The 14,766-nt window shown below is 40.5% G+C and overlaps 1 protein-coding gene across 1 annotated transcript in view; it reads right to left on the minus strand.

Moving 5' to 3' along the window:
• Positions 1-10,218: 10,218 nt before the first annotated feature.
• Positions 10,219-14,766, minus strand: part of barhl1b (BarH-like homeobox 1b) — an 8,375-nt gene continuing 3,827 nt past the window's right edge. The window contains exons 3-4 of the mRNA XM_013908895.1: positions 13,502-13,801; positions 10,219-10,818 (exon numbers count right to left, since the gene is read on the minus strand). Coding sequence (XP_013764349.1) covers positions 10,503-10,818; positions 13,502-13,801 — 616 coding nt within the window. The 3' untranslated portion in view covers positions 10,219-10,502. The remainder of the gene's footprint in view (positions 10,819-13,501; positions 13,802-14,766) is intronic.

The raw sequence follows: 14,766 nt of genomic DNA on the forward strand, positions 1-14,766 counted from the left end.
AACAATAAGTTACTCTTTGCCTTTTCTTTTTTCCTTTCCTCTACCCTCTCCTCTTTTAGCGGAGGCAGAAATGTGAGGCCAGGCACTGGCAGTAAACTTTGTGGCTTAGAATTAATAGCTTTGAGGGGAGCTCAGGTGAGCAATCCAAAGTGATAAAAGCATCCAAAATAAAAGCCAGCAGTTGATTTAACTGTGTGTACGCAGACACTAGGACCCGCACAGTTCGTGGCTTTCCCTCTTCTTGTCATCCCTTCCATCTCATTTAGTAGAGCTGTCAAAACGTTTTTTCTCAGCGTCGAGGGCTCGCAGCGCTCCCCTGTTAGTAATTGTGGTTGAGGCCCGCTGTAATGGAGATGAGCAGCAGCAAAGCAACACACAGTTTTGTTGTTTAGTCTGGTTTTTAAGACGCCATTTCACAGCATTTCACCCCGTAGCTCCAGATCTAAAGTAACATCAGAGTTCAGTTCTTTGTCTTTTTTCTCGGGTCATGCTTCAATAGCCTCCAGCACTGGTTTTCGCTGTAAATGTTCAAAGGGACAGTTGACACCAATGTCAAAACACATGACCTCGTGTTTATTGTATTGAAAACTCCAAGTAGTTTGGTATCATTACATCCAAGAGAAATGTCATATCTTCAAAACTAGGGAATCATGTTTGCCTGCTCCAGCAAATGTGATGCAAATCAAAACTTATATATGCATATCATAATTTAACTGATTCGTTTTTAACTTCATCAGAAGACTCACTAAACACTCAATTTATTTTTTAAATTAGAATTTTCTGGCAATTACTTCATGGTTCAGGCTTTAAAGGGCTCAAATTCTCTCATATACATATATATTTTTCAAATTGATAAAAATTCAAGACTGCAGATTCAGAGCTGAAATCAAGACCATTAATAAACAAAGAAATCAAGCTTTCTGTATCCTTGGATACTGTGCATCTGCAAAATATTTAAGGCCTGGATTGCAAATCCAGATCAGATTTCTGTTTGGTTTTCTTTGATAGTTTTTGTTAACCAAAGAAGTGCCAGAATCACTCTCTTTTCACAAGGTCACTTCTTAAGAAAATTCCTAATTTTTGAGAACAGGTGCATCTAACATGCATCTCACTTTCCCATAGGAGCCTCAGCAGGTTGGTGTAGGTAAGCTATAATTACTCCCCTGTGGTGTTTGTGTATCGGCCTCCTTGCCACACTGTGCTGGCTTTGCCTGGGTCTTCATATCAGCGGGTCTATCTTTCCCACCCCCTGCTGACTCCTCGCCTTTCCTTCGCCGCATCTTATAACTCAACCTCCCCTTTCTTTAATACTCCGTTAGCTGCGCCAATTACTCTATCTGCGTGAGCCATCTCCCCACTCCTTGCCTCCCCTGGCTGCTAATCCTCTCTCCGTCCTAACTGAAGGGGACAGCAGCTCTTTGAGGTCACACGCCAATGTGGTGTTAAAACGGAGAGCCCGGTTACAGAGTGACACATCTCTTCATCACGATCAGCTTCTCCTATGTATATATATATATGTGTGTGTGTGTGTGTATATACGCTGTGTTGCTATTATTGTCTGAGCCTCTTCACCGTTTCTGCCTCGTCTCCTCTTTCTGCTCCTGGGGGTCAGGAAGCAACCTGGAGCCAGAAGCAGTCTACAAATTGTCAGAGAAGCCCAGAAGAAGAAATGGAGGCTCGATGCCCCTAGTTCATTATGACTCAGGATGTGAGTTAGGCAGCAGTATGTGTTGACATTGTCATAGTTATCACTGGAACATCTGTGTACGGCCTGTCAGAGGTGTGTGTGCGTGTGTGGTGGCATGCATACACATATTGCAGACATGTGTGCTCTCTGTGCATTTTTTCCTGGTTTTTTTTTTTTTTGTGAGTCCATGTGGAGAATGATAGCTCCAGGTTTGGATGGCGGCGTCTTGGCACCCTCGGGTCTGCTGAAACCTGCCTCTGCGCAGGATCAAGGGGTGCAGGGGCTGCTGCCGCACCCAGCCAGCCTGACTGCACGCCAGCTGCAATCCCCAACGCCTCCGCCACATCCTTGGCAGGCTGCTCCCCTGCCCTTTTTCCTCCCCGCTCTGGCAACCTCCGAGCTTCTTGTGAATTTATTTTATTCCTGCTTCCTCGTCTTCACACCTCAGGATAGGTGACATACATTGAGGCTATTAGATGAGGGGGCTTGATCAGCAGGCAGTTGATAATTGCTCAACCTTTAAATGTGCTTAAATCACATATTTCTGAGTAGTTTCACTGTAAATAGTCCCATCATCTATTAAAAAAATCTCCAACAAGCACGATGGAGCACGGGTATAAATTATGCTGCAGAGCTGTGGAGAAAAATGTTTGATGTGATGGATTTTTATGGGGAGCCTGTTTATCTTTGTACTCATGTCAGTGTTTACAAATATGTTGGAATTATTTTGTATGGCTCACAGTATTTGTCCTTTACTGCGTGTAAGAGGATGCTGATATTCTTAGGTAAAAAAAAAAAAGTGTTATGAGAGCTGTCAGGAAAAGTTGATTCCCATAAACAGGCTAACTTGAGACATCTGTTGTGAGAAGCACTTGAATCACTATTTACTGTTTTGCAAATTTCCGCTGCACATCATAACTTGTTGGGGTGTTTTTTATATTGTTTATTCTCAGCCAAGTGGGAGAATTTGTTGTGTTTTCTTGGGATGTTATTATGGTTGAGTTCGGGGACTGTCAAAGGGACACGGCGCTGCGCAGTTAAACTGGGACTCTCAGTACCCATCAGGCCCCTGTGAGTCTTTGTGAAGACGACACCACAGAAGGCGCCTTCCAGTGAAAGCGTCACATCCAGTTAGCAGACACCCAGCTTGCTAAAGAGGTTAAACTGCTGCGCCTGGCACAGCCAATTGTATTGATAACCGTTTGAAGCTAGTTTTCTCTCCTACCTGGCATCACGCTTCACATGCTTTATTCAGCTTGCCACTCCAGACAAACTTCAAAATAGGAGAGTGTGTTTTCCCCCCACTCAGGTGTATACAGGTGTGGGTGTCTGTGGGTGTCTGTGTTTATGAGTGTGTGTGCAGAGCTAGGGGCCTTTGCTGTTGTTTGTTTGTGCTGCCTCCGTGCTCTAAACCGGGCCTCTGATCTCCCAGGCAAGGTGCCTCCAAATTCCTCTGCTGTTCCTTCTCCATGTAAATATATCGGTGTCAGTTTGTCTGATGATGAAATGCGCATTACGATCGTGAGCAAGGCAGGGAAACCACGGCGCTTCTTTTGCGATTAAAGCCATCCTCTCGGCAGTGTGAGATCTCCGGCTTCTGCCTGATTCAGAGAATAAAGTTTCTGCAGCAGAAAAGTGTCTCCTCTTGACTTCTCGGCCTATTCCTACTTTTGCTTTACTCCTCTCGGCTGTCTTTCTCGACTCTCTATCTCTCACTCCACCACTCTTGCCTTATTGGCTTGTTAGCCCGAGGTCCTCGCTGTGGCCTGGAGTTATGGCTCTGTCGGGCAGGTGCTTGGCCAGCCCTGGGGGTCCTCAGAGGCAAATGGCATGTCAAGAAGTGGTCACTGAGGTAGATTGTCTTCCCCGTCATCAACATCAGCGCCACCGGTCTCACTTGTCCAATTAGGGGCTTTTTGGCTCCCCTTTAAGTCCCTGACCCGTCCACTCTTGACTGATTCTCCAACATCAGTGACCCCAAGACGGACACACCTGACACCCTCCATGAGTGTGGGAGATACATATAAATTCTGTGTGTGTGCAGACAAGTGGAAACAAACACAGTAAAATATTGACCTCTTGTTTTTATGTGTGTGTGGGTACATATACACACGAATATGTTGTTTATGGACAGCTGACATCACGCATACATAAATACTACTGAATTAACCCAAGAAAAATAGCATGTGGGTTTCAAATCCTCACTGATTCCAACTACTTAGAAAGTCATTTTATGTCATTGCTGCGTAAAAACAGAATGCAGTGATTTGCAAATCTCATGAACCCAGAATTTTTCACAATAGAAGACAGAAAACACATCAAATGTTTAAACTGACACATATTAGTATTTCATGGATAATATTAGCTTGTATTCAATTTGATGGCAGAAGCACGCTGCTGGGACGGGAGAAACAAAAGGCTGGAAAAGTAAGTACTACAATGAAACAATTAGACAAAGATTTAGCAACTAATTAAGTTCATTGGCAACAGATCAATAACATGATTGGCTATAAAAAGAGCATTTTAGGCATTTGTGGTACAGTTTAAAATTGCGAAAACTTTAATATCTCATAATCTACACTACATAATAGCATCAAAGATTCCAAGAATCTGAAGAAATCTCTGTGCGCAAAGAACAAGGATCCCTGTGACCCAAGGGCCTTTAGTCAGCACTGCATTGTTCCTGTGACATCCACAAATGCAGGTTGAAGCTCGATCATACAAAGACGAAGACATATGTGAATATGATCAAGAAAGGCTACCGTGTTCTCTGTGCCAAAGCTCATTTAAAACGGACAATGAAGAAAACTGTTCTGTGGTCAGACAAATCAAAATGGGAATATCTTTTTGGAAAACATGAGCACTGGATTTTCTGGACTAAAAAATGAGAGAGACAATCCAGGTTGATCAGCACTTATTCAAAAAACCTGCATCTCTGATGGCATGCGGGTACAGTAGTGCCTATGAAACTGGCACCTTGCACATCTGGAAAGGCACAAACATTGCTGAAAGGTGCATAGAGGCTATTTTATCCAGCTGGAGTCTTTTACAGGGAAGGATTTGCATATTTCAGCAAGACAATGCTAGACTGCATCTATTACCACGTATACAATGTTAAACACGGATGGTCCCAACTTTACTGCCATCAAATCCAATATTATTTTTCTTAAAATGATACATTTGGTATGTTTTCTGTGTTCTTTTGTTCAGTGTTTTTTTTAAACAGCATCCGGGTATTTTCAAGTTTATTGAACTCTGATATAAAATGGGTGTTAATTTGTTTACTCTCAGTTGAATAGAGCTGAACACTAATGGGACAGTGCTGGTAGTCTTGTATTAGTAGCCTAACAGCTGCCTGCCTTTTGATAATGACAATAAATCAGCGGGATCTTTTTACATGCAAATCAAACTAAGGCTGTGCTAGTATTCCTGCCTGCCATCGCTGATCGAATCGATTGTTGTGTGCTCGCTCGCTCGCTCGCTCGCTCGCTCCCCTGTAGGCTGCAAGCAACATCAATTACTTCCATTCCTGACTGAAACCACGCCGTTGCTCCCTTGACGCATCTGCAACTTTCCCATAATTTATCCACAGCCACGACTCGAGTCAATCTGACTAAATTCTAAGAAGAAAAATCAGCTGATCTATACCAGCCTGTAAACCATCATGCTTGGCATATTTAGTTCTCTTAGATGTAGATTTCATTTTGTTGCTTTTCTCTGTTTTAGCTTTAGGCGCACATCATCATTATATGTATTTGGATGGTCGAACAGTATCAGATCAGTGATTTTTATAATGCATCTTTAAAGAATTAATGACAGAAACCCTGTAGGTGAGACACTTGATCATGATGACTGAGTTTCTCCTATTAACCCTGTTTCCAAACTCCCTCATTTCACTAATGAAGCAATCAGCCCGCTGGCAAAGGTGGGTACCTGTTATCCAGCGACATACTACTTTTTGGAGGGGCTTTTTGTTGCCTCCACCCTTCACTTACCCACTTCTTTGTCCTCACCTCGACATGCAGACAGGGAGTGAGAAAGGCCTAATTCAAAAAAAAAAAAAAATGCGTGGTCTTGCTCTGCTCTCTGCCCTCCACCAGGAGACAGAGTGTGAGAGAACTGCCAGACATCACACAGAAGCAGCACTGAAAAATACATGTATACCACTCCTCATCTCTTATTGATGGCCTCTCCTCCCTTTATGTTTATGAGGTGAGAGGCCTCCCTGTGGCCCTGACAGTGACCCAGAGGATCCACTGGGGTGTGCAAGAAACTGCCTGTTCCCTCTGATTGAGCCCTCTTTCAAATCAAACCACAGTGTGCACATTCTTCCACATGTATAAGTACATTTATGCTGTGCTGAAGAGGGGAAAAAAAGGCTGCTTTTCCAGAATTTGAAGGACCAGCTTTATTATGAGATTGCTGACCTTGGTTGTTAGATAGAGGAAAAAAATATATTTTTAAAGGTCTGACCTGTTGTGATTAAATTTTTGCCACCTAATCAGGACCGTGAAACTTCCCAGTTTACAAATATGAAAATGGCAAATGTCTCCTGTTGTCTGGCAAGTGAATTTCTTATTTGTCTGCATCCGTTTTCTTTAATTTTGCGTTTTCCTGCAGACGTGTAACATGTCAAGGCTGAAAAATAGAAAGACCACCAATAATTTGTTTTGATTTATTTTTGATTTATTTATTTATTTCCCATTTTCTCAAATGTCTTTGTCTAGACTGAACAGTGTAAGATTTACTCACTGTTGGTCCCAGAGGCATTTGTAGCACTTGCTGACCGTTGGGGGTCAGGGCCTCGGGCTGTTTTTTTTTTCTCCTTTTGCCATGTTGTTTGACCGGAGTGGTTGCAGAGAGGGCAGTGTGGCAGGTGAAAAAGCCTGACATAACAAGGTATTGATTGGATAATCGGCGTCATCTGATAGTAGTGTGGCTTACACCAACCCCTGCTGAGAACAACACTGTATGGGAAAAGTGGAAATATATTCTAAAACTTGACTGGCCCTGGTTTCAGGACAGTTTGTTAAACATTAAAAAATAAAATAAAACAAAAAACTGTCATTTAAGAAATGTCTCACACTGATAGAATAAAAAAAACCCTGCTTTTTTTTTGGGGGGGGGGGGTTGTAATCTACATCATATTAAACTGAAACATAATTGGCATCAGGATTTTACAAACATTTTCCTGCATTTATCAGAATAAATAAGTAATTAAATAAATAATAATAACAGCTAGCTCTATAAAGTTAATGCTAGCTGTTATTATTATTGGGGTGTGTCATGAACTAATGAATCTGTCTTTTAAGAGGACAACAGGCTTAACATATTTCAAAACTAGTTTGCATTGATTATTTGTGTACAATTAAAAACAAAAGATTCAGATTCAGGTGTCGACTCAGACAAAGCTCTGTATGGTGAAAACTGTTCAGAGTTGAAGATATGGGAGAAATTTCCTGTAATATTTTCAATTGGCAGACGTTGACAAGAAGAAATAAATAGAACGCAACATTACCGTTAATTCATTTAATCCTGCTTATTTAAAAGCTGCTAGAAAGAGTTGACTCCATGCCCAGGCTTGCCTTTGTCCCGCTAGCCTTTGTTACCCAGTGAGCTCTGATTTAGCGCTTCTTTCATTGGTCTTTGTGAATGAAACAGTCGCTTTATTGTGGGTGTTTCCATAATCTAAAAAAGAAAAGACGACTTTTCAAAAACTATTTGAAAGCTTTTACGAGTTACATAAACTTTAGCTAAAATTACTTTGTGAACACAAAAAAACTACAGCGTCCATCAAACTGCCATCATGCCATTGTTAATTCGTCTTGTGTACATTTTTTTCTTGTTTCTTGTTGAGTCAGGATGTTTAACACAAGAACATCCAGAGGTTGTGGGAAGTTGTCCTGAAAAGGCTAAAGAACATTTTTTTGGTTCTTTTTCGAAAAAAGCTCTTTAGTTATGAGCTTAGTTGAAAATATCAGGATTGTGATTATTTTTTTGTACATCACACGAAACCATTTTTTGTGTGTTAGCGACCTTTTTGTTTTGTTTTTGTTTGTTTTGCTGACTAACCAGTGAAGGATATGTAACACTATCAAATAATGGTAATTTAGCTATTATAATAATGCTGGAAACAAGGCAATTTATTGATCTCTTACCAGCAGTACTTTAGTAAAACATTAGCTTGCGTTTTGATTACCATACTTTAGGACTAATAGCTGGCTAGCAAGCTAGGTAGCCTTCACCAGACTAATTAATAAGAAACTTTTGCTGACCTAACTCAAATAACACGATCCAAAATGTTTGCATTACTGTTGCTTTAACGACTGAAATCTTTGGCTGATACCAATGACGATGTTTAAAATGACAATTTAGCTAATACCTAATGTGGATACAGCTTTGTTGCTATTTATCTCTTCTTTTTTTTGACAACGAAACAAGGACGTCTAAAAAGTCTCTCCCCTTTTTTTCATACTAGATTTGGAAGACAAGATTTGGAGTTCCTGGTGTATAGTGTTTGCGAAATTGATGCTTCGCAACATTAAACATCATCCTGTATGCTAACTGGCTGATATTAGCCTATTGCTGGATCAATAAATTTCTGTATCTTTAACTTATTTTCTAAGCTTCATCCAATTTTAGTGAAAAAAAATAGAGAAGGAAGGTTTTTTAAATACACTTTCAGTCAGTTTTTATCAGTGGTACTGAAGTTCTTGGTGGTTTTAACAATGCCAGAATGTATCGTCCTAAAACTACAACATATGCCAGTTTCAGTCAACATATTGGCATGTGTGAGATATTCTTTCTCCTCTGCAGTCCAGTGGAAGAAAATACAGAAATTAGATGTTTCAACTGTAGACTGTGTGTGCGTCTTCACTGAGTCGATCCCCCAGTTCTCCTCTCCTGTCTTCCTCCCTAACCCTCCTTGTGATCCGAGAGGAAAGCTTTCATTATTTGCTGAGATTGGGATGTCAATCCCCGCGCCCCTGACCCAAGTTTGTAGTTCTCCGCAGTCATATTGGGGAAATGATTAGTGGGGTTATCTCCCCTCCACTCCACGAGGCTTTCATTCCTCCTCACGGCCCTCTGTACCTCCAGGCAAGGAGCGGATCTCTAACTGGGAGGCTGCTGTTCTCCTTTTACTCTTTCTCACTCCCTCTTTACACTTACTGATACTTCATCATGTTCTTCATCTTTTTAAGCGTCTCTGTTCATTGCTGTGTCAGATTATTTTAAAGATAACCTCTCCTTTCTCTTCAGCTATTGGGCCAAAGGAAATTTTAGTGGAGTGAATGAAGTCGTGGGTGACTCTGCATGGAAGCGAGGACTAGCTCAGGCTAAAGTGTGCCTCGTTTTGCTTGCTTTTTATACTGAAGCAACACACATAAAAGATCCCTGCGTCAAGCTTTGGTTCATTTATATTTTTGCTGTGAAGACTAAAGCATTATGAGTCTTTTATATTTTTATATAATAGACTAGTTTGCCATGTTTTTGGAGAGATACAAATATATATTTTTAAATTTCTAATTTCTCTTTTATGTTCCAAAGAACAGGTTTAAAACACCACCCTTTGTGGAAAAACTGGCAGAAAAATCTTTAACATTCTTTGTTTTTAACAACCAAAGTCAAACACTGTGTTTGGATTATTACACACATGAGGATCTGTGTGTAATAAAGCGATTTTGCTTTGTTTTGAAACACTTGTGTGCTATGATGGCTTCAAACGTTATTCCAAAATGACCCAAATGCACATAGCATGTGGGATGGAGACTTTAGGGATGTGGGGATAAATTGATATAATTTCTTATCTGACTGAGCGCAGATATAATGGCCCAAATGAAAGCACATTTCGCTTGTGCGCACGAAACTGTAAAATTAGAGCTTTTCTTTTATGGCTATTGTTCGAGGGGGGGAAACACGGCAAATTAGGCCATGCGTTTCTTGAACATTTTAATTGATCTATTTTTCATCTTCCCTCGCGGATTTTTTTTTCTTTTTAAAAAAAACAAAACGCTGGCAGTGGATCGCAACAGTCTTACTGCAAGCTGCACATGTGCCTCATTGGTCCACTGAAAGAAATAAAAGGAAATATAAAAGCTTTCACATTACGAGCATAATGCAAATTACGCTTTGATTGTCTCTTAATTTCATCAAAAGGTTGATGGTTTCTTTTGTTTACTTTTTTTTCTTTTGAATTAATATTATTAGTGGGGTCCGTGGGATTAGGCAGAGTCACTGATCTTTTGGGTTTAAGCCTTTCCCCCCCCCCCTTTTTTTTTTTTTAATGTCAGTCGGGAGCTCAACGAGACTCCATCCGCACTTCATTAACCCTGAGCCCGGGACAATCCACGGTAAGAGCCGGGGGATTTACCACCAGCCTTTCACATGCAAAGAATAGAACAAAAAATCTCCGAGTCATCCAACAAGACACACGGGGGCTTTTGCTTATATAATCAGCTGTGCACTTTGCAAGTATCCCCCCCCCACCCACCACCACCACCTTTTTTCCCTCCCCCCAAAAATGACTCGTTGTTAACTGAATCGGTCACGGATCCTTGTGATGGGACTATAATGATCTTTTGGCAAGTTGGGAGGTGATTTTTTTCTCCTTCTCTTCACTTTCCCAGTCGTCAAAACCCGCCGGGCCGGCTAACTGTATTTTTAATGCAATTTTACGCATCATGAAAGCGCACGTTATCGGGCCGTCAGTCTGATATTTCACGGCATGGTCAGCCACTAAGTGGAGCCCCCAGATAACAGGTGCCTTGCGTGGAGGACAGCAGGGGGAGCTGGCTATCAAACCCATTATCGACTTTCAATTAAAACCTATTAAAGTCTTTTGTCTAATCGTTAACATCCTACATGCCAAGTCGTGTCCGTCAGCCTGAACTCCTTTAACCCCCAAAGCGCCATGGCCGAATAACTTGGGTCCACACAGACTTGGAGGATGAGAGTGGGGTTGGTGCATGGGTGGCTGATTGAAATTTGTAAGGATGAAGGGAGGGGTTGTGGTGGTAGTTGTGGTGGAGCCGCTGACCAGCTGTCCCCACGCTGATCCCCGGTCTGCAGTCAGCTCCAGCCCGGTCACCAGCTGTTGGAGCCGTTTGGCAGAGGAGCGCGCATCCAGCACCCTCAAGGAAAAAAGAAGGATGGAAACAATCAATTTCCAAATGGGGATCATTTAAGGCACTTAAACAATTGCGCACATGACATTAATATTTCATCTCCTGCATTGTTTATGGAAAACGAATTGGAGTCGCTGCTGTTAATTTAGAAAAGTGGGAATGAGAGAGAGAAAGCGAGAGGGAGGAAGGGAGGGAGGATGGCAGGAGACAGGGGCTCCATTTTGGACAGAATACCCTTCTGCTTTGTTGGCCCTCCTTTAAAGACATTAGCTGGAATTGATCTTTGATTGCACTTTTGAATGTGTGTGTGTGTGTGTGTATGTGTGTGCACTGTCCGCGTGCGCTTTTGTTCCTTTTGTTTAATTATCTGTAAAGCCCTTTGCTGTCAAAAAAGGAAACGAAACACCCGATGAGCGCAACTAATAATAATATTAAGTGGAAAAAACCGCACTAACATTTCCAGAGACGTCTGCTTTTTTTTTTTTAAAGATTAGAAAAAGTGACAACTGTCCACCTTTCCATTAATTAAAATCAACACCACCAAACCAAACAGAGGAGGGATAGACAGTTTTTTCCTATAACTTCTTCATGTAAAGTGATTTAAAGCAGCAGGATGCATCTCCCCAACTTTTGCTCAATAACACTGACATTCCTTAAAATGTATTTTTAATAAATCCCACTGACGTTTCGCTAAACATCAAACAGGACTCTGCTCATACCTTCATACTGCTCATACAAAATTCTTCTTCTTCTATGATTATTTTAATTTGCTAATATCCAGATTTCTATTTTCGTTTTTTTTTAAATGCCAAATTTTAAAAAATACTCAAAATGATTTTTTTGCTGTTTAAATAAGCTGTATTTGTTTAAAGATGCTTTTTGCTATGTAAGCGGGTAATAAGTTTTTTTTTTAAAAAAACAAACAAACAAAAAAACGGCGCATGTGTACACAGCGCAATCCGAAATAAAGAGTACCCCCCCCCCAAAAAAAAAGAAGCTAATTCAGCACAACACGATCCCCCCAAAAATCAGAGCTTCGAGCTATCGTTGGCTTCCTCATGGCTGCATCAGACTGCACCAAGTGTTGCTGCTGTTTTTGTCCACCTCGTGTAGCTTCTTCTGTGTGATGCCCCGCGTCCACGTGTTGATTCCACCTGAAAAGCCCTCCCGTCACACACTCAAGCAACCACTTGATTAAATGAAAGACTTTTATTTCCACATTTATAAAAGTAATTCTCTTTTACATCAAATCCCCCCTTTTTTTCTGTCCAACTTTTGCTGTGAATTTCACCAGAAAAAAGAAAAAGAAGAAAAAAAGAACTTCACGAAATTGGGGAGATAATTTGGGGGAAAGCTAGAGGAACGAAAATTTTATTATTAATAATAATAATAATAGTAATAATAATTAAAAAATATATAATTAAAAACGATCCAGGAGATATACGAGAACCACTCCACAAGTTTGATATCTGCAATATACATTTTTTTCACCAAAGGAGAGTATTAACAATTAAGGGTTATCACGGGTTTCATATGAAGTAACATAAGTAATCCACAATGTTCAAATACATCTATAGCAAATCAACAGGCGGTTACACCTGTATGCGGACCCGAGTCCAATCATTTATCGAAAAAAATACAAAATGAATAATCACTGAGGTGATTGCCTTCCCCTCTGCGGGGATCAAACAGCTTTTAAATAAATTACTTGACAACTTTACTCAGCTAAAAACTTCAACTAAGAACAAGAAAAAGACTTTTATAGATTTCTTTCTTTTCTTTCCATATCTCTCCTGTATATGTGCCTACACGTGGGTCCGGGCAGGTAGTCCATCCTTTCTCAGACAATATGTGTTTTTGTTTTGTTTTTTTAGTGTTTTTTTTTTCTGTATAATTTCTGATGGCTAATCTAGCCTATTATGTTATACTGGATCACCGTGGTCTGAAAGAGACGCAGTAACAGATCAAACAAACGGGAAAAAGTTTTCTTTTAAAATCAGTCTTTTTAGGTTAAAATGCAAAATATTCTTATTTACAGGTTCATGACGGCTTCACGTGTAAAGAAAAATCAATGACAACCTAGAAAATCAACGAAAATAGAAAGAAAATCCCTTCATTGTTCCGTTAGCTCTTCAAATAAGCTATTATTCAGATTACAGGGGTGGTTGTTCGTTTCCACCTTTTAAATAATAATAATAATAATAATAATAATAATAATAATAATAATAATAATAATAAAGGTCTAATTAGCATTGGAATGAAGGTCAAAGTGCCACCGACAAATGCAGTGTATCTGTTTTTTGAGAAAAACACTGAATACTGTAATTGGGTTCAAATAAATACATAACTTAGATGCTTTGATTCATATTGAAAAATAAATAAGTTATAAATAAAGTTCCTGCCCCCAAAGACACAAAGAAAAAGAAAAAAAACTTCCATACAGGCAGCGGGGGTCTCAGTCACAAAGGTCCGTCCGTCTGGGTTCATCGTGGATCAGTTTTCACCATTTAAAGGCCGAACAGTTTGTTTTAGTCTTAGTTTTCTTCGGGGTTTTTTTTTTTTTAACTCTTTCTGTCTTTGTTTCGTTTATTCTAACGAGTCCCAAGCTGCCAGGATCGGCGAAGGAAAAACCAAAAAAAATAATAATAATAAAAATAAGGAAAAATAATATCTGCAGGGGCCCGCTCACCGCTGCTGAGCTGGCCGGGGAAGCACGCCGCTCATAGGAGGCAGGGGAGGCGGAGGAGGTGGCGGCTCGCTGGCCCCCTGCAGGCCGTGGAGCAGGATCCGAGGAACCAGGGGTCTCTGCAGGGCCGGCGGGGGCGCCGATGGGCCTCTGTACAGATAGAGGGCAGCTCCGGGGTCCAGGTTGGACACCAGGCTCTGCGGGTAGAAGTACGGGGACGGGAACATCCTCTGCAGGGCGGAGTAGTTTCCAGCTTCGGCCAGAAGCTCGAGTCCTACCGCCGTCTGCCTCTTCCACTTTGTCCTGGAAGAGATAAAAGATGTTTTTAGGTTTTAGCTTCTTCTTTTTTTTTAAGTGTGGAGCATATGTATATCTGAATACGTGTCTCGTGTTTGACACACCAAAATATCTCCCATCTGTTTACCTGGAATCCAATTAACATTCAAGTGAGGTTTTTTTCTTTCTAAAATCACTAAAATCTCCAACCTGCCACATGTATTCACACCCAGCGATGTCTGTTAGGTTGCCAGTGTGCACTCCATGCAGGTGAATAATTCATACTAAAGATAATTGAGTAGATATAGTAGTTTGTTTGAATTATTAATATGCACACATGCAATGATACATTATTCATAGTCCAAAGTGTTGTTTTTATATTTATTTATGTCATTTAGCTGCCTCAGAGACAGACTGCAGATAAATAAAGTTATCTGAACCCAAAAGTATTTTTATTTATTTTACATTTGTTTCCTGTGCAGCTTTGCTAATGTATTTGAAAAGCTGATGTAGAAAATATATATTTTTGAGGTCAAGTGACACGTCTCCATTATGTGATGCCCTTTTAATTTTTTCTTAAGAGTATATAAAATACAAATATCCAGCACTAATCCACAGAAGTGCTGCCAGTCAGTAAGTGCTCCCGTAGATGTATACAAGTTAGAGCTGAAATTTTTTCTAATAAGAAGAAGAAGAACAAAAAAAAATAAAAAAATAAAATAAAATAAAGCAATTTGTCCCTCTACTTCAAACGTGAATGCTGTTTTTATGATTTGGGATCAGATGTCAGATATATTTAGTTATTCTAACATTTTATGGACCACACAATAAATCAATTAATAGAAAAAGGCAGGCTGATCACTAATCGAAGTTAATGGTTCGTTGTCGTCCCGCATTCACTCAGATATGAGGTGAAATCTTGCCACCTTCAGTTGGAAAACATGGCGTCCCGGGTCATGAGTCGGCCGTGAGAAACGAGATTAACCCCCCCC

The sequence above is a fragment of the Pundamilia nyererei genome, unplaced genomic scaffold (assembly GCF_000239375.1).
Source record: "Pundamilia nyererei isolate P.nyererei 1_Seehausen unplaced genomic scaffold, PunNye1.0 scaffold00016, whole genome shotgun sequence".
Lineage (NCBI taxonomy): Eukaryota > Metazoa > Chordata > Actinopteri > Cichliformes > Cichlidae > Pundamilia > Pundamilia nyererei.